Raw genomic sequence first — 23,374 nt, forward strand, 5'->3', positions numbered from 1 at the left:
CTGCAGAGCACAGATTTCCAGCTGTAATCAAAATATAAGAGGTGCTGAAGAAGGCAGAGAAGTACTGGAAAACAGGGATAAATATGAGGCAGAGGTAGTGCTGGTGGTGGTAATGATTCCAACCCTCTGTGGTGTGGATTTTGTACAAATTTTGCAAGCCCCACTTTGAGTGGTGTGGTCAGGGCTTAGCTATGGCTCACTGGGTAGGTGGAGGGGGAGCAGGGACAAGGTGCTGGTGAGAGCAAGGGGACAGCTCGGGCCCAGAGAGGGTTTTAAGGCTGTTCTGCTGCCTGGGGAAATGCTCATGCAACTTGAGTGTTGCAGGCAGGGTGTTGAGGACAGCCTCGTGTGGTACAAATCAGTATGTTGCTGTGTTGGAAATAAAAATAATGCTGGAGTTGAATTTTGCAATCCCAGCACCTGGTAGTAGCAATTACAGCCAGCACTGAGCTGGAATTCTCCATCAGTCAGAACGGTGTACTAATGCACAGCTCTCAGTCATGATGTGTCCTAACAAAGAGAAAGCAGTATTACAGTTTTTCCTCACTCTTAAAGCCATACACGTTTCTCCTTCTCTTTGGAGGCGCAGGATTGCTCTCCCTTCTCGTGTGCTTGTCTCCCCTGTGTATTCTGCAGGTTACTCGTTCAAAAACAGCAAAGAATCCTCAAAGTCTTATGACTCAGCAGCATCTAAAGTTAAACGTGTACTGGAGTGATACAAGAGGAAACTTGCCTGCAAGACAAAAGTGTTAGAAGTGCTTCTTTCTGATGAATTTGTGTTTCTATTAGACTAGCCCAGGCAAAATAAATGTTGCAGTTGTCAACTGAATTCAGTTTATTTCATCAAACTGCTGCTTGAACATCGATTTATTTAAAAGAGCAACAACAAAAATAGGACAAAAGTTCAGAGCTTTACACTTAAAATTCAGTAGTAATTACCGTGAAAGGAACAGGAGCTTTGTGTACATCTAAATAATGGACAGAGTTCAATTTTATTTGTAATAAAAAATAGAACTGAAGGCAATAGAAATCACATGTTGCAAGTGATTGCTATTGCCCAGATTTTCACAACCCTAATTTATTATAATTCTATATGAGGGAGTGTTACATTGAACAACTGTCCTTCTCCCCGTGGATATTAGTGTGCTTTATCTTATTAATTGCACACTCATGCATACTTGTGATGACACTGCAATGTCTGCCCTGGCTGCAGTGCCCAAAACTTTGGACATACAGCTCTCCATCTTTTGTTTGGTGGCTGTAACTCAGGGGTACATTGTATTTGTTTCTTTTCACAGAATCCCAGAATGGGTAAGGTTGGCACAGGATTGCATCCAGATGGCTCTTGAATATCTACAGAGAGGGAGGCTCCACACCCTCTCTCAGTGATCTGTTCCAGTGTCCATCACTGCACAGAAAAGAAGTTCTTCCTCATGTTCAGGTGGAACTTCCTGGGCATCAGTTTCTGCCCATTGCCTCTTGTCCTATTGCTCGGCACCACCGAGCAGAGCCGGGGCCTTGCCCTGACCTTCAGATACTGACAGACATTGATGAGATCTCCTCTCAGTCATCTCTTCTTGAGGTTGAACAGGCCCAGCTTCCTCAGCCTTCCCTTATATGAGAGATGCTCCAGTCCCCTCATCATCTTTGTGGCCTCCTCTGGACCCACTCCGGGAGCTCCATGTCTCTCTTGTGCTGAGGAGCCCAGAACTGGACACAACATTCCAGATGTGCCTCACCAAGGCTGAGTAGAGGGGCAGGATCACCTCCCTGACCTGTTGAAAATGCCCTTCCTAATGTACCCCAGGATCCCATTGGCCTTCATGGCCACAAGGACATGGTCTTGGCTCACGGACAGCTTGTTGTCCACCAGGACCTCCAGGTCCTTCTCCACAGAGCTGTTTTCCAGCAGGAGAGCCCTCAGCCTGTCCCGGTGCCTGGGGTTATTATTCCCCAGGTGCAGGACCTGTTACTTTGTTTTACTTCAGACTGTTCTTCTGTGACCCGCTCCAACCTGTCGAGGTCCTTCTGAAGGGCTGCACAGCACTCTGGGGTATACCATTAATTGCCTTCTAACTTCATACACACAATATTGTAGTCATATTACAATCCTGTTAACATCCCCTCTGTTAAGGGGAATGGAGTAGTTTTGTGCAGACTTTATCAGGTGTGTTTGTACTTGGACTCGTACCCGTGTGTGTCAGAGAACAGATGGCACAAGCTCACACACAAGCATCAGATTGAGTTTACTGGAGTAAAACCCACTCCAGGATTTTGTTGTTGTTATTTTATAGAAATGTTTGCCCTAAAGACTGCTTTAAATGTTTTTCGTGCTTGAACAGCTGGAAAGGTATAACTGCAGTTCTGCATTAAGTCATCATGTTGTAGGAGAGCAGTGTCAACATGCTCTTGAGTCTTCAGCAAAGCAGCCCTGTGCTTGCCTAGTGCTCAGATACTTTACTAAATTGAAGCATTAACAATTGCCAGTTACTTATGGACTGAGTTACTTCGGGTTTGTGACAGGCTGGTCCCCTACAAAGCTGCAAATTTGTTCAAATTTCACTGCAAGATTAGTACGTGATGCCACTGGGAGCAGAGACTGTTAACCGAAGGTGCAAATTTTGTATTTTGGGTTACCAGAAAGTGTTCTAACTCATTCTTTTTGCAAGTTTATTTTGGACACCTCTAGGAAGCATTTCTGTTAATAATTTGCAGGCATCACAGTATGTTAGGGAAGGTAAAAATAAGAAAATCTGGTTTTTCCTAGTTAAGTGACTAGCTAAGTCACTAGTTAAGTGACTTAAGTAAACTAGTTCCTTTAAACTGACTGACTTTAGAAGGCTTCAGATCAAAAGCACTGAAATACAGCAAGGAGTTTAATATGAAATACCCATGTTGGTGATTAACTAGTTTTGAAACTGACTATTTAATTGTAAGCCTCAAGGGCCACTTCATCAGCTCCCTGAGATGACCCTCTGCTGAACAGTAAACTCGTAGTCATCTCATTTTGATTAATTAACCTTTTATTACATCCTTACAGCCATTGGACCACCTGGATACTACAGGCTGTAGTTTTTTGGAGGTTACAGACTACAGGTCTTCAGGGAGCTGATGATTTGTGCCAGCTGAGCGATGTGCTTTTGCAGTCCAGTGCCTGTTCAGTGTAACAGACTTCTTGAAAGAACTCTGTAATTTCTTCCATAAAAAATATCCTTGAGGGGCTTGGAGGTTATTTAATTATAAAACCAGAATTGTACAGAATTACAGTGATTTTAGTCTAATAAATCATGTTACTGACCATCTGAGTTTCTTCTAATTCGTGAGCGTCCTTCATTTCATGAGCATGTATATTTTTGTTCTACTTTTGAAGACAGAACAATGTCTGGTCAGTTATGTCCTTGGTGAAGAGCCATTTTTCCCCTCTCCAGTCTGACCAGATACTCTGGTGATCATGAAACATATTGTTCCCTGGCTGATGAGCTCTACTTGCTTATCAGCCTTCTGGGCTAACCTGAATTCATCTCGCTGATGAAATGAAGTTGCAATGAAGAAGCTGCATCAACAAAATAACCGAATGTGTTGCTCTTAGTGCTGTGGTTCACGAGAAATGCTCTTGAATTGTTTGGAACAATTTGTTGGTGTCAGATTTGTTTTGTGTGCAAAAAATTAAGTATTTCAGAACACTTCGCACCCTCTCCCTACTGCTATTAAGATGAAAAATGTAGTTGTTCTTCCCTGTCCCCTTTAGTCCCCTTCTTGGAGCTTGATCCACCATCCCCTGACTTCATGTTGCATCACACATGTCTGCAATGGGTCCTGCAAGTTTCACCCAGAGTATATGGAAGTTAGAATATTACACTGAGGTTTTCATAACATAATACCTCTGACGTAAAAGGCAGGAGCTACTTTCCAATGGCAAGTTGGAAGAAGGTCATAATGGAAGCACCATTTCTCTGCAAACAGACCTTGCCACTCATTCACAAAAGCTGCTCTATGCCTAGATAGAGGTTTAACAGAATAAGGTATCGGAAGCAAAATTAATATTTTTTTTGTATTTTTTTCTTTTTCTCTTTCAGTGGGTGAGTTTGTGAGTGATGCCCTTCTGGTGCCAGACAAGTGCAAGTTCCTTCACCAGGAAAGGATGGATGTGTGTGAAACTCACCTGCACTGGCATACTGTTGCTAAAGAGGTATATTCATGTCTTAAAATTTCCTGCTTTCCTTCTTTAAAGCTGTGTTGTTCTTCTGAGTGTGACTTTAAATATGGCAGCAGCATGGAAAACAAAGAGCAGTATTCCGAAGGTTTGGGTGAATGGCATTTTGTTCTGCTTTGTAAGGGAGGAAATGGGAATCTGAGCACATCAGAGTCCATGACTGGATACTTACCATTGACCTTTGAACAATGACCCTGTTTTATAGCACTGTTTTTTTCCTCACATCCACTCCCACACCCACTGTGTTTTCTGCCCCCTCTGGCTTCCTGTGTTAGTGCTGCTTTGGAACTAAATGCCTAGACTTTGCCTTTAATCATCATCCTGGATGGATATTATCCATTATTTATTGTGGATATTGGTATGCCAGGTGCCCACAGAAATCAAAGAGGCCTCAGGGAGTGCACTGCATGAAATTCAGCGGAGAAGGGTAGGAGAGCTGATAAGAATTAGGACTAGCCAAACACATTTTGCAGTCAGGCACAGAGTTTTTACAATTTACCAATGCTTTACTGAAAACAGAAATAATATTACAATTGCTAATGTGTCTTGGACATCTTTTCCTTATGTAGAGAGGTTTTAGGAGTAAAAGCCGAGATGAGCTTCCAAGATTTCTGGCTGCTATTTTATTTGGAACCTCTTAGTTTGTATGTTATCCCACCTTCTGGAGATGTAATTTGAAATGTGCTCAGCAGCTTCTCAAATTTTCAGTTTTTGCTTGAATCATACTTAAATGAAGCATTTAAGGCACCAACCTTCACAGAGGGGAATTCTAGTTCATTTTGACTACTTGCAAACTTGGAATGGCAATAGCCTAGAAGAAGAACACTGTGCACCACTGAACTATTTTCCTTTTTTCACCTGTCATACATCACTTTTATCTTTCTGTCCTACATCACTGTATCTTTAAGGTATAATTTTGCATGACTGTTTTCCAGACAAGGCTAGGAGGAAATTTACTACCAGAGGTATCAGACCAGATACAGTGTGTTTCCAGTATGACAGGTATTTCAAATATTAATCTATCCTGCAGTGAACTCTTCAATAGCACTAGTGCATCAGGATTGGGATTAATACATCAAATTACTGTTCTATCTTCAAGTTTGCTGTTTATGAGGCAGAGCCTGTGAGTGTTTTAGACAAGAGGATATGGAGTTGTCATGTATATGAGAGGAGACAAGTTTTTCTGTACTGGGAAAAACTGAAAGGAGAGCTTTTTGCTTACAGTGGTTCTGTGGACAGAGCCAGGGACCTACCTACAGTCAGGCAGGGAATGCAGACATGACCTTTGAAATTGCATTTCAAAACTGAGAGATTGTGCAGTTCACCAGTTTTGACTTCCTAAGGCAGCCCTTTCATGTTTTCTCAAGGTCTGTGACAGTTTTTTCTCTCTTCCTCCTTGACAATATTGTTGCTCTTCCTTTTTTCTCTTTTCTACAGTCCTGTAGTGAGAAGAGCATGAATCTGCACGACTATGGTATGCTGCTGCCCTGTGGGATAGACAAGTTCCGTGGTGTGGAGTTTGTCTGCTGCCCCTTAGCAGAGGAAAGCGACAATCTTGATTCAGCTGATGCCGAAGATGATGATTCAGATGTCTGGTGGGGAGGTGCAGATGCAGACTATGCAGATGGAAGGTAAGAGTGACTTTGCACCCTTCAAGTTGTTATGAGCATCATATTAAAGATGCCAAAAATCTGTCTAAAAGACCTCGGTGTGAAAGAGTCACTGCTCTGTATACGTGAACTTGTGCCTGCGGTGATCGAAAGCATCAGTGTTCTGTTCTACTCAGTTATTTTTTCTTTCTGCAGAAAAGCTTATTGTTAAAATAGTTACTGCACTTTTTGATACCTTTGTAATTTCTTCAGTGAAAAGTATTGCCATATTTATAACAAAAATGCTTAAATACATACTTTTGGACAACTAATGATAAATAGTGTATCCTTAAGATGCTTCACGTGCAGTCTGGGGTCCTGCAGCAGGTAATCAGCCAACAGAACCAGTGAAAGTTTTGAAATGTTTTCATTCGTAAATAGGTGTTAGTACTGTAAGAATACTTTTCTGCTGACAATTAGTTTCTAAACAGGATCTAAAAGAAAATGTGTTTCAATATCTAGCGTTTGACGGAGTCGCACACTGCTGTTAAGGTGGAGCGTGGAGGTTTCCTTAGCAAGGCAGTTGCATCTGGGAAGATGCCAAACTTGTCTTTACCCTGCACATCCCCTGTGCACATAACTCTCCAGAATGGCTTTCTTCATAAATCTAAGGACTGTGTGCAAATTCTGTTTGTGCTCCCCTGGCTTTCATCACTTAGGACTGGGCTAATGCAGTGTATCTACTTCTTAGAGTTGATATTGCATCTTGGTACAAATAATACACAAAGTCTAAAACTTGGGGCTGGTTTCAAATGGTTTCAAGAAGAACCCTGAAAATAAATGGAGTCCAAATTACTTGAATAATGCAGAAAGTTAAGAGTTCTGAATTGTGTTATGTTTGGACTTTTTAATAATCTAGATGGAAACAATTTGAGGAACAGTGCAGAGATGAAGGACAGAGGTTGAATGGCTGTAATTTGTTGTGATGAGATGGCATTACGACCTAGAATAATTAGACACCATGTCATGGTGGGCATCTAAGTCTTTTGTGGCAAAGCATTAGTAAGTCTTACAGGGAAGAGTCCTCTGTGAATAAAGGAACAAGTTTAAAATAAATATTTCCCTGTGGTAGTTTCCAGGTTTTTGTCATAAACAGTAGTGAATGGTCAGGACTGTTTGATACAAGAAGCATCAACCTTTGCAGATTCTATCTTGATCCAAGATGGATTCCATCTTGAAGCTTTACATATTCCGTCTTGGGCTTTCTCCTGTTTTGTACCTCTAACCTCTGTCAGTGTCACTATTTATAACCCTTTCTGCAGTATTTGTAAAGCAGCCTTTGGACCGTTGCTGTGCCATTTTTGTATATTTCATTTAGATTTTGATTGGATGTTTAGATGTTCTCTTAGAATAAGAAGTGAGTATAGACCTTGTTCTAACTGGGACATTTGCTTTTTTCATCATATATATACACATGGAATATAGATATATAGATCTATCTTATATACCTATTTCCTGTGTTATGTAGGTAACTTATATTTATTATCTATACACCTCTATATAAAGGACATTGAAATCTTTTCTTTCATGTATATGATCAAAGATTCAAAAATTACTTTAAATAAGAGAGCTCACGGGGGTGTATATAGAGTACTTCTGTTTGCAAGACAGATATCCCATTTCTTTCTTTTTTTGTGTTTGTCGCTGAACATTTAATTTACTATTCTAGTCCATTTTGTTCCTCATAAAGTAGTTTAATATCTGAAGAGATGAGTTCAAGAATAACTTCATAAATTTTGTATCCTCTAGGAATGAGAGCTGTAATTGCATTTAAATCCATTTCTGAAGTTCCAAGCAAATAGTGATTTATTTTTCCCCCTCCCACAGAAATGCTTGCAAGAGGAAAATGAAAGATCATTTTATGGGGCACTTGTACTTCATCTGCAGATGAAGAGCCAAGCAACTGGTAGTTCTTTTAGACTGACTCACTCCATTTCTTGCTACCTCTTCAGCTTCCCAACTACATTTAAATTGTGTGCATTGGAGCCAGAAATACTCCTGAAATTTAGTCATATAAAAAAAATTTAATTTCTTATGCAGCAGTGGGTGGTAATTCAAATTTTTTATCCATTGAAGTATTTTCCTCTCTCAGGAACTGTGATAGCTTTTCCTTGGATCAGGTCAACTGAGCACAGGTTGTTGGTGTCTTCCAGTTGGCAGCCTTTAACACACCCAGGGTGTGCTCCAAATCATGGGATAGGTGCTGTACCTTCCAAGGGTGGCTCATTCTGGGGGATTTGTGTGTTTACTCTGCCTGTCGTTTTGGTGGTCACAGCTACAAGTACTTGGAAACGCTTATGTTCATGCAAAGACACAAAAAGCAGAAGCTGGTTCTTTAGGAGAAGGATTCCATGCTGTTGCTATGCCACAAGTTTGAGGCAGGAATTCCACATCATTCGTGTTGCAGCAGTTATTGGGTTGGCTTATTCTACCCGTTTCTTCCCATAAGTCATCATTTATGGCTGAAATTAGTTGCCAATACCACATGAATACTCAGCGGTGAGACACACAAGTCAAAGTGAAGGTGATGTGTTTGAGTTAGAGGTGACAAGCTGGAAAGCAGATTATTATATCCTCATTTCTCAAAACTCTGTGACAAAGCAGAATCCAGCAAATGTCGGTGGTATATTTTGAAGTAACTTTATTTCTCAAGCTATTCAGATCTAAATTTTAAAATATTTGCATTTACGATTGTCAATATTTAGAGGAAAGCACATTGCAGCCATTCATTTTGTAAATGCCCTTTTTCAGACTTGTTGTGTTTTCACCCCCAGCAGTTGTCCTTGGGTCAGGCACTGTGTTTTCTTTTTTGCTTTGTCGAGGGTGTTTTCTTCTGTGCAGGGAGAAGCAAAGCAGTGCAGTCATAGATGGACATTCTTCCTCCCCAGCATTTGACCACCACTTGGATCTGAATGTAAAAAGATGTGGCTTGTTGGCAGTACTTGGAGGCAGATGGGAGGGCGTATTTTGGTGACAGGTGATATATATCTATACCCCTATTTTGTTCATGAAGCCAAGAGGCAGAATCCACACATGCTTTTGAATTTGTGTGGTGTCATGCTCGTCCTGAAATAGTCTGTAACTCTTGAGAGGTAAAAGCGTTTGTCAGCAGTGGCGTTCCTTGCAGTTATCCACACCTTTAATTAACATTTACCTTGAAGTCTGCCTGAGGGACAGCCAGATGCAGGTGTTGGCTTTCAATATAGCTGCAGAGCTCTCCCTGCATAGCTACAGCTCAGTCAGGTGACCTGCAAGCTCTGGCTGCCCTTGAGCCTCAGCACAGTCTGGTGGCCCTCTTGCCTGTACCTGGGCACTTGCTGGAAGCTTTGGTGTTCTTGATGTTCAGGGTTAAACATCTTTAGGAGCGACAGCCAAGCTGGAAACTTCCAGGTTTTCTCTGTCTATGTCTGCCTCATAGTTGCCTCTGCTCATCTTTCTGTCAGTATATGTGAGATCTCCCAGGCTTTCCTTCCCACTGGCAAAACAGTCTGCTGTCATTTTCCTTCTTTCACAGCAAGGCACTTCTTTCAAGCTGAGGCACTATGACTCTCACTGTTGAGAGTTGTATGGAGAGCTTTTCTTTACATCCCGTAGCTCAGGAGCAGAAGGTAGTGCCTTAACATCAGCCAAGTCTCAGTTTTCTAGACCATTTAAATATATTTTCAAGGTCCAAAGTAGGAGATTTAATTTCTCATTCTTTTCTCCTCAGCAGTTTAGGGCAAATTAATTTTGTTTGTTCAGTGTATAAGAAGTGTAAAAGGCTGATGTAATGATGGGGTAGTGTTGTAAATGTTGCATTTGTAGGGAGTGCTGTATTTTATAATGGTTTGGTTTACAGTTTCTCATAAACTTCTGCCAAGCTAAGTTTTATGGTTTGTTCATACTTTCCATTAGCACAGTTAATTCGGTTGTTTTTTTACTACAATAAATAATCCAAAAGGATGCAGTCCACTTTGTTTTGATAATTAGGCATCTGTGAACAAAACTAAAAATAATTGTGCTATATAGCATAATAATCACGTTGTTCTCTGATTTTGCAACCCTGTACCAGACTGAGCTTAAGGATGAGTGCTCATCTCCCAGATACTGCAAAAAAGTAGTTGAAGTGATGTATCTTTTTGACTCCCTGAAGAGTTTTGGGTTTTTTTTGTCAGTGGTATCTTTTTTCTTAATTGCCTCTAATGCTAGAAATCCTGAAAGGCATTTGAAACTGCTCAGTTTTTTTAGTGGTGTGTTTCCATGGGAAAGAGAAGGGGCCCAGCAGAATTGGTTTGCTGAATAAATTGTTAGAAAATCCTCACTGGAAGTGTATATTTCATTTCTTTGCTTTCTAGCTCTTTTTACATATTTATCTATGACTTAAATATTACGAAGATTTACCCATTGTCTTCCCTTCAGAAATGGCTGCAAGTTGACCTCAACATCTAATTAGTTACAGTCTGAATTCCCTGGAGTGCTGTCATTAAATCAGGCAGTCACATGGTGTGTTTAAATTGGCCACAACTCACCGACTCCTCATGGTATGTCACGCTGCTGCCTTGACAGAAGGTAGGCAGACAGGCAATTGGGATATCTGCCTGTGGAACAAGTTTATGAAAAATGCCTAGAAGTTGAAAGAGTGATACATAAGCAAGTAAATTTAATAGTATACAAGAGTTTGTGTAAAAATTTTAAAAGTCAAATTTAATGGGCTTTAGTCGTTTTTGTACTTGGGAAATTGTCTTTTTTTTTGCAGGTGTTATTTTTACTAGCTCCTGCTTAATTCCCTTTGTTTGGGTCTTTGCAGGCCAGAGCCTGGAGGATGTTAATGCTGCAATTGTGAATGCAGGTGAAAGCAAGTAAATGCTACAAGCTACATAGTGTTCTCTATGCTCGTGGTGTTCATTGAAAAGGATTGTTCAAAACACAAAACCCTCTTGCCCTGTTTCTCCCCATTACATCTCCCTGTGTTCCTCACACCCTTCTTTTTTCCCCTGCTCATCTCTCCATCCACCTGCAGAAAAGGTACTTGGAAATACAGCACAAAAGGAGAAGCCTTTGGAGGGGGATCATTTGACCCAGGTATATTTCTGACCATTGCACAGTAGCTGACCAGGGAGATAAAGAAAAGTAACCAAAATGCCCTAATCTACTTTACCTATTGCTTTGGTGGATACTTTATGCTCTTTGGCATTTACTAGAAGAAGCAAATGTGGCTTGAACATGGAGAAGAAAAGGCAAAACTGGGAGGATTAAAGTGATGGTGTCATGGAGGGTTGTGGATGAAGAAATCATGGAGGAGGGCCAGGTCTTTCAGAGACTCTTACTACTAAAATCCTTCAATTTCTGCATGTTTCCTCATGCTTGTATCTAGTATGCAGTGACATTGTGTTTCTTGACCATCCTTCCCTCCTCCTCCTTCACTTCCGTTAGTTGAGTCAAAGAAATGAGCCTTAATTGGAAGTACTGCTCTGAGCCCAAAAGAAAAGAAAAATGTAGAATCACGGAATCATCAAGGCTGTCAGAGACCTTCAAGATCATCCAGTCCAACTGTCAGCCCAGCACCACCTTTATCACCACGAAACCATATCCTCAAGTGCCACACCCAGATGTCTCTTGAACACTTCCAGAGACAGTGACTCCACCACCTCCCTGGGCAACTTATTCCAATGCCTGACCACACTTCCAGTGAAAATTCTTTTCTAGTATCTGATCTGAACCTTTCCTGGTGCAACTTAAGATCATTTCATCTCACCCTTTCACATGGCAGAAGAGACCCACCCCCACCTCACTACAACCTCCTTGAAGGGAGTTGTAGAGAGTGAGAAGGTCCCTCCTTGAGCCTCCTTTTCTCCAGGCTAAACAATCCCAGTGCCCTCATCCATTCCTCTTAAGACTTGTGCTCCAGACTCCTTCCCCAGCTTTGCTGTCCTTTCTTTTGAAACTTTTGCAGTACTAAATCTAAAAGTGCTGTTGATCAAGACAAAAAGGTTTTGAGGCTAAATTCTTCACTGGAAACACGTTCACTGGAGGAAAGAGAAAATTAACGTTTTGTCTCTTGAGTGTTCCTCTGCTTTCAAGCCATCTTGTCATTCATGTTAAACAACGAGTTCTTGTTGATATTAGCTTTTTCATTAGATTGGAAAGTCAATCTCTAAAATTTCAGTGAGGAATGCTCCACTGGGAATCTGCTAAATGATTCTTTCAGAAACTATAATATTAAAAAAAAACTCCACCCTCACTCCCCTACACTTGAGCTGGTAAAGCTGAACCAGACATGAAGCCGAATGAAAAGTCTGTACTGCACGTTCTGCCTTAGAAGTAGGAAATTACTTGGATTTGGATGGATAAAAAGATCTCCCTTTTTCCGTACTGTGCAGGCTGAACTGCAGACTGTTCATACTCCTGAAAATTTAAGTAAAACTTGTGCCAGTAGTGGTTCAGAGTCTGCATGGTGGGGAGCTCGGTTGTCTGTGACACAGGGGCACAGGCAGAGGCAGTGTTTTCATCAGCTGTCTTAATACAAATTGTTCCTAATTGGGGGTCAGTGCCCTAAAATGAACACCAGGAATTACAAACTTGCTTCGTTTTTCTTGCCTTGTTTTCCCCCCTCCTCTGAAGTTTGCCATCATTAGAGGTTAACACCAATTATTGAAATAAGTGAATTTTGCACTACAAGAGTTATCCATCGCTAAATTGCTGTTTCTGAGAAACTGAATTCATTTAGGGAGATAGTGTAGAAGGTGTTTCGCAATATATCAACTAATTGGTCAGAAGTTTACATCATGTTGAGTTTTGTGGTAGAACTGTTAGAAAGCAAAATAGGAAAAAATACTTTATACCTGTCCTAAAGCATTATTAACTTATTTTAGAGCTTATCTAAAAACTTCTGTGTTTTTATAAATATTTTAAAGATAAAACCTAAATGCTTGTCTTTATAAATTAAACTAAGGCATCACTAAATTGGAGGCATAATGTTACTTCTTATGTTGAAGAACTTCAGTAGTATTTTGTCCTATTCACATATTTCCTATGCTATTAGCACAGTGTATGTCTCCCATTCATATATTAATTGGGTTTGTCGCTCATGTCGGCTGTCAACTAGCTCATTAAATATATTTTTAATAACAATTTTTTTACTTTTGATCTTGGAGATTGATAAAATAAAATTCAGAAAACATAGGAACACCAGAACAGTAATGACTCTTAACAAGACTGGTAAATTTGGATTTTTTTCTTAGGACAAAACAAGTTAGAATGGAACTGATGAAACAGCGCATTGCTTTGAGGGGTAATTACAGCAATGCTGAGCTGGCAAATCCAATCACCATTTGAGTATAAAGCATTAACTGAAGTGATGGATGAGGCTCTGGGTGGAGAAAATTAATCTAATTGAGGAAGTGATGGGTAGAAGATACCCTGGCTTTCTTAACCCCTGAAAGCACTTCTGTAGCTGGGCAGACTACCTGTATGATTTAAGTGAATGTTGAGCTTGTTTTGGGAGACTTATGGCATCAAACTTGCATATGTGGTAGAAGGTTGTTGTACGGAGAAGGGTTACATTTTTTTGACCTCATGAAACAGAGCCATCACCTTCTGTGTTTTCCTTAAGTAACAGGCAACAATTTTATAAGCAAAAATTTCAAGCTGTCAATTATAATGGCTGAAATGTGGAAGAGAAATGTTGCTGTAGTAATCAGCTCGATACACCCTTCTGATATATCTGTGAGAAGTTCTGAGGAGTTCCTGTGACATTGTGTTATATGCTGCCCCATTTAAAGCATTTTACTACTTACAATGCATGAAAGAAAAGAGAAGTGAGAAGTTTACACCTGGGTTTTTCAACCCATGCTGTCACAGCAGCATGACTGTGTGCTGGTGGATGTGTAGCTGGATATGCTTCATAAAGTTATCCAGTAGTTCCTGCTCTGTTTTATCATTCAGTGATACCTGTGGTCTGTGCTAGAAGTAAGAGCTCGGCGTTGGGGTGGTTTGTAGGAATTCAAAATTTCACCTCTTTTGAGGTTGTGCTTTAATAGCACAGTGTAGTAAAGGATTTTCTATACTGAGGACTTTTTTTCCCCTTTTTCTTCTAAAAAGGCTACACACTTGGGATACTAGGATGAAACAGCTAAGACATACAGCCTGGTTTTTTTCTGGCAGAAGAGGTTTCCAATCTTGCATGCAAATGTTTCAGCTTTCATTATATGATAATAAGACCTTCCTTCACATGGGATCTCTATTTTGATCACTGCTGATGAAAAAAATTGCAGTCTGAGTAAAGAAGAAAAGGCTAAACCAGTAAAAATGTTGACCTGGAAAACTGGATCTATGCTTGTTTCTGCCATGAAAGTCTTTTGCCAGGCTTGGCATACTATGGCCACCATAAAAAATTTAGTAGGAAAGCTGCCCCTTTTTCTTCTGGCTGTACAAGTGGAGATAATCTGCTCTGACCTCTTGCAGCTGCTGCTGGTGGCAGCTGTATTTAAGAAGTTTAAGATGACACGTTCTTTAAAAAATGTTATTCAGTGTCTTAAATTGAACATCCAGAATTATTTCATGCTTCTGGTATTTTTATTTTTTTCCCTCAGTTGTAAAACGAAGTTATTCTTCCAGTTTTACCCTGTTGTCATCGTGTGAGGGTACCAAGATGATGAATTCCACAAACAGGGCATGTACTTGGTTTGGTGCAGAGTTTACACTGTCTACCTCAGATAAGCTGTAGGACAGCAGGCTGAACAAAGAAACACTAAATATTCCATTCTGAGTACAGCAGAAGTTCTGTGGAAACAAACATGTAACTTTTCTGCTGATTCTCAAGCTGGCTCAAACAGAGCTGTGCAGGTGATCTCCCCTCTACCATTGCACTCTTAATGCCTTTTTGCTGTCAGGATTTTGGAGATAGTATTTCACTGCCATCAGGCTCACAAAGCCTGATTTTTGTGTGTTTGCAGGTATGTTTAACTTTCTAGTTTTTAAGTTTCTCTTTAGCAAAAATTAAGAAGGAAAGTGTGTGGGTTAAATATATTACTCTCTTCTCTGAAAATTACATACTTCTTGTGAAATCCTTCATCTTCAGAAGAAAACTGTCAGAACAGCAACACCAGCAAAGGCTTCATTTTAGAGAAAAAACTAGGTCAGTTTTGAAAAAGTATTTTTGCCTGTCAGTCAACAAGTACCTTCTGTAAGATGAAACGTTACATCCTACCTTGTACATGTGGCTTTTTAAGCGGGTCAGCTGTGGAAAGAAATTTCTAATGGTATAAAATATGTTTCATTATGGAAGAAAAGGTAAATGTATCTGTCAGAGGCAGTAGGGCAAGGAACTCATGTTTGTTTCTTATAAGTGTTCTATTTAAATATTGGATTGAAAGGTTTTTAGTGCAACTTCTCTTGTTTTCTGCAAATTTTAAGGAAACAGGCACTTTTTTGTATTGTTTTTATGTAAAAGATTAGCTACAGTAATAGGAGAGAGACAGTCTGAAGCACAAAATTCACATAATTCAGTTGTTTGAAAAGGTTTAAGAACTCAGAAGCAACCTTTGAAATAGATTATTTGGTTGTTTTTTTTTTCTATTAGGAAATGTGAAAATAAAGATAATTGTGATCTCTTCAGTAAAGGAAAACAAAAAGGAAAATTATTGGAAGTGACAAAATGAATGTCTGAAAAATGCTATGAATATGAATTGCTTGTCCCAACTTGCTGTGCAATGGAAGGTGCCCCTCTGAGTTCTTTAAAGTTTCATAGCCTCTTGATAGGTGTTTATGTGTCCAAATGGGACATTATTTCTTCTTCTTGTGAGACATCCAATTTACTCACCTTGTATAAGCCAACCCTAATTAAAATAACCAAGGCGCTCTTTGAGCAGTTTTTGCTTCTCTGTTTACTTAACAGACAGACCAGAAACATTATTGCTGTGTGTCAGACTTTCAATTCAGTAAGTCATTGTAATTTTTCAGATTTGATGCCAATAAGCCGTTTAAAAAATCGGTTCCATAGACTGGAGGTCTGGCATAACCCCTTCCTTTCCTTACTCTGTGTCTAATCTCACAACTGCAGTGCAGTTTAATTCTTGCCCTGCTGTCTCATCCACCTTCCCCGTGCTTCAAAAAAACCAGATTTTTTTTGTTACAGTCCCTTGCTGGTAGATTTTCAAGGTGAATGCTGAAATCTCCATTTCACACTTGGCTTTGACTTCCTTTCCTCTCTTTCCCCCAAGCAAACTACTGTGGTAGGTCTTGTTTAGATTTCCTACCTGGATCCTCAGTGTCATGTAGTTGTGATACTCAGCTTAGCCTTGAAGTCAGCCAGCGTGCCAAAGTCAAATAACAAAGTATGGTGAGGTCACTGTTCATTTGCCAAAGTGCACTGTTCACTTAGTTTTTTGCTTTAAGTAGTTCCTGTGTTGACTCAAATGTTTAATTAGTGATGCCAGAGGAGTGTCGTGGTGGGATTAAACCTGGTTTCTGAGAAAACTTGTCCTTCGAGATTTCAGTTGAGAAGAACTCTTTCTAGCATGCAGGGTTTGGAAAAACGTTAGGTGGAAAATACCCAGGCCCCAGATGTGTAGCTTTGTTGAGGGAGAATTTGGTTCCTTGCCTGTCAGCTTTCTGATTTGCTTTTAACCAAAAGCCTGGTAATTAGGCCACCTCCAATGCACTCATCTTCTTGTTTGGATTACAAGCGTGTACCTTACTCTTGTAATTTGCTTTGTGGTTTTGTTTTGTGTTTTATTTTAAGGCACTAACTCTTAAGGCATGTAGATGTTCACTGTTTGGTCTATCCGTTTCCTCTCCCACAACTGAAGAACTCTGTGCTGTGGAGCTTTCCTATGCACAAGGATAAATATGTATCTGTGCTCATCATTATTCATCAATTGGAAGCAAAGCTAAACCTAGGTGAATTACTTGACAGTTCCATCCCATCTTTCCTGAAAGTTCCTTTGGAGGAGCTATAGACTGGTGGGAGTTTGCACTTTTGGGGAGCTGAAGCACAAGAGGCTGGAAACTGGGGTGATTGCACCTGCAGTGGTAAAGGTTATGGATGCATAAATTGCCATCAGCTCGGCCTGTTAGGCTGAAAGAGCACACAGGTTACAAGTTCTGTGCAGCAATTGCTTCTCCTGTGTTGGTTCCCACAGCTGACTGGGGCCAACAGAGATGGCCTTGCTCTCTGTGGCCAGGCAGCAGCTTGTTGCTGGTGAAGAGTTGGTTCTCTCTTGGAATTAGCTTTCCCCCAGCTATTTGCTCAGGCTTGGTGGCTGGTAAAAACCCTAGTCCAGATGGTTTATCTGCAATAAGATACAGTTGCAAAGTATGCAAAGATGCTAATCTTTCCAGATATTGAAACATCTGTCTTGAACACCTTTGCATTCTTTCTGTCACCCACTGATGGAGTAAATGTTTTTGTTCAAGTTACTTGGCAAAATTATGGTAGTAAACACATCAGTGGATGAATGTTTATTGCAGACAAACATCAGCCACTTTCCAATATTGATTATTTGTCCACAGTTATTTGTTATCCTAAATTGAAAGCTTTACCACATTTTTGTCTGTAGGTAATAGTTGCAGACAGGAAACTCTTCTTAAAATTTACTTTATGCTTTATGCCCTATGAATTATGAAACACTGTTAGAAAGAGAACTCGTTCTTGCCACCTGTGTTCTGCTTCTGCTGCAGCTTATTGGAATACAGAAAGAAAGAAAACTTCCATTTACTAGCGTTTCCTTATTTCTTGAACAGCAAGAAGTATCATAGCTCACTTTCCTTCACTCTTGTTTACCTTTCCTTCAGTTTTACCTTCCCAAGGTAATGGAATGATACGTGGTCCTCAGTGAAGGGAATAAATAATACATTGATGCCAGCTCTTGGCAGTGATGGATTGGGAAAAGGAGGTTAGTTGATATACATTTACAGGTCCATGGTTTAAACACTGCTTGTAACTATGTGCTTAGACACATATTAGCAGGGGCTGTACAGTGGTTTCTGTTTTAAAACCAGAAATATGCCTGTTTAGTGATCAGTATGTTTCTGTTGGAGTCAGGAAGGAACTAATTACCTCTTAAGGCTACCTGGAGTCCCAGTATTTCTGTGGCATCAGAAATAAAACTGAAGCCACCAAATTTCAAATACCCTGTTTTACCACTCCTCCGGAGTGCATATGATTTGTATTAATGACCCAGTGTGCTACTTGAATGCTTAAGGGGAGCATCATTTCCCTAATGGGGGGAATGGATCTGGATATCCTGTGTGTGAGGAGGTTTAAGCAGAAGGTTCAAAGCCAGCATGACCTGTGTGTCCACTATGAAAGGAAAGTGCTAGCCCTCCTTGCAGGAAGGCTCCACAGACAGGAGACTGAACTGTACTAGTGCTGGGAGGGGGTTGAAGGTATATTCATGGCTACATTTAAGCCTAACAATTTGCCTCCGCTGCTCACTGCTGAACTGTTAAATTCAGGTGATGATAATATGACTTTACAAATCTGTGAACTTGTCAGAGCATCAAGGAATTTTTTTGATAAGCCTTTGAAAAATCCTGTCACAGGCACCACTAAGCTAAGGCGAAATGTCAACAGTTTCTTGTAAACGAGACACTGCAGTCTGTGGTGCTAATAAAACCCTGGCTGGGATGGTATCAAGGGGATATACAGAAAGAGCTGTCAAGGTATTGTGGTTCCAGAAGAAACAAGACTGAGTCATACTTGTTTACAGAAGAAGATAAAATGTAATAATAATACCAGGAAGCAAGCGCACCTGCTATGTACATTAAATAAAACTCAAAGATTTCTGAGAAAAATACTGTTATCCACATTAATTTGCTAGTAAACATTTGCTTGAAAACAGTGGATTTAAACTGATTACTGAGGTGAAAGGTGTGCAGAAGTGAGATGTGCTGTCTGGGAAACAGCACCGTGGTGGTGCTAATTGAGAAATAAAAATGGTACCAGAGCATTTAGCATGGTGAGGAGAAACAGCTCTGCAGGCTGTGCAACAGGGAGGGATTTGCCCCCATCTGAAAAGTTCATGCTGTATTCCACATGTTGTAGGTGTTCATTCCCTTCCCTGCAATTTTATGTGATCCCTCTCACATGTGTGCTCTTTGAAGAAGAGCCAGGATGATCACAGTGATTAAATCCAAGGAGAAACATCCAAGTGCATTTTGTCATGTTTCTTACAAGACATATTACCTTTGCTAAAACTGAAAATATGCAAAGTCCACCTGCTGTCTTTGTTTGCAACAGGAGCACATCAAGATGGAACACTGTCAATACTAAACCGCCATCTTCCATCATTAGGCTCAAAGTCCCCTGATTACTGTCAAACATTGGCAGGCATCCTGGTTCCCCAGGGCCCTGGGATGTGGTCATCTCCTGTCAGCACTGCTGGGCATGGTTATTGTGATTGACTCTTAGGAGTGAGTGACTTGGTGGGCAGCCTTGATCCTGAGTGTGAAACTTGCTGTTCCTGCTGGGCGCCGTCCCTGACTGTGGTGTATCAATGTTCTTTGGGCTGTTGTACTGCCCGGTATAGCTGAGCTGATTAAACCATCAGAATAATGCCAGTTCTGAGAGTTTTTAAAACCTACTAAATAGGGAAATGACTTTCTTAAGCCCAATTTCAGGCATTTATTTCTATAAGGATAGAGCAAGGCCTTCACTTCCATTTTGTTATCTAAATCTAAGGTAAACCCACTTCTGTTTCCATTGTTCCTTTTTCTTGAAACATGGAATAAAGTATAATTCTGAGAAATACGACCCTTGTGATTGAGTCTTGCAGAATGTGTTGCTAGCAGAAATAGGAGTTTTCTAGGAATGATCAAGCCAGTAGAAAGAATATTATAGCATGTTCTTCTGTGAGCTTTTTAGAATATTTTCAGGAGCCTGACTCCATAAACTCTTGTAGTCTCCCACTACTTCTGGCTTTTTTTACATTCTCAGATGTCTGATTTTCCAGTTAGCAGCAGGTCTTAGAGGGGAGGCAGGTGGGGGCTGCTCTTCGAGTGTTTGCTTCTGATAAGTTACTGGAGAGGGAACCAGGGCCTACTGTAATGGCAGCACAGCCAGCCAGTGCACACAGAGAACTGTCCTCTCTCGTCCTGCCCTCTTCGCCATCATGCCCCCTAAAAATGAAAATAAATTAAAAAAAAAGACAAAAAAACCCCTTGGCCTTGATGCTGAGAATTTCACAGCAAAATGCTGTGGACTGGCATAGCTTAGTTGATTGCTTTTGTGTAGCTAAAAACAGATGGATATTAGATGCATGCATACAAATTATTTTTGAAGTGCTTTCCGTGTGACTGACTTTCCTTTGTTTATTTCATTAGGTGGTTTCTGTTGTCCTTTTTTAACCTTATGAGCTTGCTGGTATCTGAGAGTGATCGTTCATGTGAAAGGAAGAGGAAAAATAATGACAATTATTCTTAAAACATGATGTGTTTGTAGCTTAGGTGAGAGAAAGACAGAGAGCAGCTTTCTTTAATGTTGAAAGGCATATGGTGTCTGATGCTCTTGATCAAAATCTGGATGTCTTATCCTCAGCATGCTAGTTTAAATGTCTGTAGTGAGCCAAGACTTAAAGCCCCTTAGCTGGGAGATCAGCAGCAGATACTGGCCTTGACAAATCCACCTCTTGTAGTTGAAAGGTGATGGTTTATGTATAGTGTTTATTATGTGCTTGTAAAAAGGTGAAATACTGGATAAGGAAAATAGAAGAAATGCATTGTTCAGGAAAGAGTTACTAAAAAGGAAGCTGAAAATTTCCGACGTAGTGAAATTACTTTTCCAGGGAAAACTGTACAGTGGAGATGGTGGAATTTCTAAGCCAGTTTTTAGAAATCAAGAAGAATTAAGAGAAGAACCAAGTGGCCAAGTGGTTTTGTGCCCCTTTTCCAGTCTTTGTCCTATGTAAATGGAAACAGGTTGACTCTTGCAGACTCTTCTGCACGGTGGCTTTAACCACATCCATTTGTGTAACATACCGGGGTGTTCCCCAGTGGAAAGCTTCTCTTGTGCTTCTGGAGGCCAGATATTTTGGGGAGAAGGGAACAGGGAAATCATTCTTCTTTGTACAGAGACTTAATTTGCTCCAAGTTGGGTAAGGTTTGTGGCTTACAAAAATTTTATCAACACTTCTAAACTTCTTAATACCCTATTAAAAAGAATCATGCTGTCTTCCTTTTTGCTGGGTTCATTTTCGAAATTGTAGGAGGCAACATAATATAAAATAAAGTATTACAGGCGTGGTGTCCAAAATGAGGTGGAGGAGAGAAGTTGTTAACTGCACTTAGAAGGCTGTTCAAGCATATGCGATTCTATGAAAAAGATTCACACCCACTTATGCATGAAGGTGACAAAAAGTCACTGCATATTTGAGTATTTAAAGATCCTTTATTCATTAGTAGTAAATTTCAAGTAGAAGATCAGATTAACAAACCTGAAACCTTGCCACAGCTGGGCACTGAGCTTAGGAAGCATTTCAAAGGCAGCAGGAGTAGTAGCCGAGTGCACATTTTTTGGCATTTTTCTGTATCGTTCAGAACTGAGAGTGATCTCAGTTTGACATATTAAGGCACCAAATGCATTTGATAGTCAATTTGAGTATGTCTTCCTGTTGTCCTGTAGAAGTGCCCTTTCCATTCACACAACACTTGTATCAGCAGAAGAAAAAACTCATCAGCAGAGATAATTTGAGGTCAGTTCAGCACTTGGTAGTTCTCTATGAAAGACATGAAGGTAGTCCACAGGGAGCCTCTGGATAAGCTGTCTCCTGGGTGAGAGAGTCCTGAGGAACTCTTGATTCTGTGTGCTTATCAAATGAATACATTTTGAGCAAATTTGACCCTGTTTTCAAAATAAAAATGGACTAGTTGACGGCAGCATAGAGCGAGCATTTTTGCAGTGTTATTCAGCTGTGAAAATATGGTATTGCTGATGGGGATTCTTTTTCCATCCCTGTGGAAAAGGCAGAGCTCCATTGTGGCATCTTGCTAGTTTCCCCACTGCATTGCTGATGTTTACTTTTTGTTGTTTGTGGGGGTTTTTAGTTTTTGTTTCTTTCTTTCTTTCTTTGCTGTTTGTTTGGTTTTGGTTTGTTGTTGTTGTTTTTTGGTTTGGTTTTTTTCTGGAGGGGAGGGGATTGGTTAAGCATTTCAGATTTCTAACTATTTGAGACTTTCCAAAGTCCGTGATTCTTTCTTTTCTATTTAAAGGGAAATTGCGGAACAGGTAACTGTTTGTCCTTACAGAGTTTTTGAATAAAATGGTCTTCATCTTATCTTGAAATAATTTTGTTGCTGACGCATCATGACCATTTTCTTCATTTAGTGATGATAAGGCAGCAGAAGAACAAGCAGAGGAAGATGAGGAGCTAACAGTTGTGGAAGATGAAGATGCTGATGACGATGATGATGATGGTGATGAAATTGAAGAAGAGACAGAGGAAGAGTATGAGGAGGCAACTGAAAGAACTACCAGTATTGCAACCACAACCACCACAACTACAGAGTCTGTGGAAGAGGTTGTCAGAGGTAAATTCATGGGCATTGGGCTCGGGGCTGGAAAACTGATCCTGCTGCTTTGCACATCCGCCCTTTACAACAAAACAATGTTCCAAACAGCAAAATATCCAAAGTGTTGTTGTGCTTTGACTTTTGTAATTTGCACGTTTAATCTCCTTGCCTTTCCCTTTCCCATGACAAATATTGTTTGGAGTTAGTTCTGCCACAACCCTTTGGGCTCTCTGACCTCCAGCCCTCCTGGTGCATGGATGGTGCAGAGCCTCTCTGTCCATGAAGTGCGTTTTGTGTATGGTGTGGATGGAGACAGAAGGGTTGGGTTTTTTATTTTAAAGTAACATTAAATAAAATTCAACTGCCATATGTAGCAAATAACACAGGAAACTGTGTGTGGGTTATCATGCACATGTGTTACTGAAGGATAGGGAGTGTCAGTTCCAAGCAGGAAGAAACACGAGCTGGTTTGGTCTCTCATATTAACAGCAGTGATGAGTCATTTTGTGTGATTTCTGTAAGATACCTGTTTGCAATGTTTCTCCGTTAATTAGTAATTCAGTAAAAATAGGAGAATTTAGAAATAACTATGCAGAAAAGTGATCCTAACAAATGAGTTGTATTGGGGAGGAAAAGAGGAAATAGGAGTGCATTGCCCAAAAAAGAAGACAGGAGTGAGAAAGAATTCTACATTTTTAAAATTTATTTTTGAGGATATTTTGTAGTTATTAACATAACTGCATTTTAAACTTTGAATTTTACCCGAGTTCATGGACAACATAGCAACATAGTATTTTTAAATGCTGCATTTCTCTTACCATACATAATTGAATTAATTATCCTGGTATTTCTATTTTAATAAGTACAGTTCAGTGTGGTATAAATCTTGCTAAGATAGATGCCACTTTTTCTGCAGTGCTTATATCTTTACCAATAAGTGCTGGAGATAGTGGCAGGAAATGAGATTAAAGACTGCATTTTAAAAGAAAGGAATTGTGACATGCAGGAGGCATAGGGAAAATGGCAG

The 23,374-nt window shown here is 40.2% G+C and overlaps 1 protein-coding gene across 1 annotated transcript in view; it reads left to right on the forward strand.

Annotated features, from left to right (window-relative positions):
• The window catches only part of APP (amyloid beta precursor protein), a 204,558-nt gene that overhangs the window by 94,614 nt on the left and 86,570 nt on the right, over positions 1 to 23,374 (forward strand). Inside the window, 3 exon segments of the mRNA XM_032680859.1 lie at positions 4,077 to 4,189; positions 5,651 to 5,844; positions 22,163 to 22,365. Of these exon segments, the coding sequence (XP_032536750.1) occupies positions 4,077 to 4,189; positions 5,651 to 5,844; positions 22,163 to 22,365 (510 nt within the window).

Source organism: Chiroxiphia lanceolata, chromosome 2, assembly GCF_009829145.1.
Source record: "Chiroxiphia lanceolata isolate bChiLan1 chromosome 2, bChiLan1.pri, whole genome shotgun sequence".
NCBI lineage: Eukaryota > Metazoa > Chordata > Aves > Passeriformes > Pipridae > Chiroxiphia > Chiroxiphia lanceolata.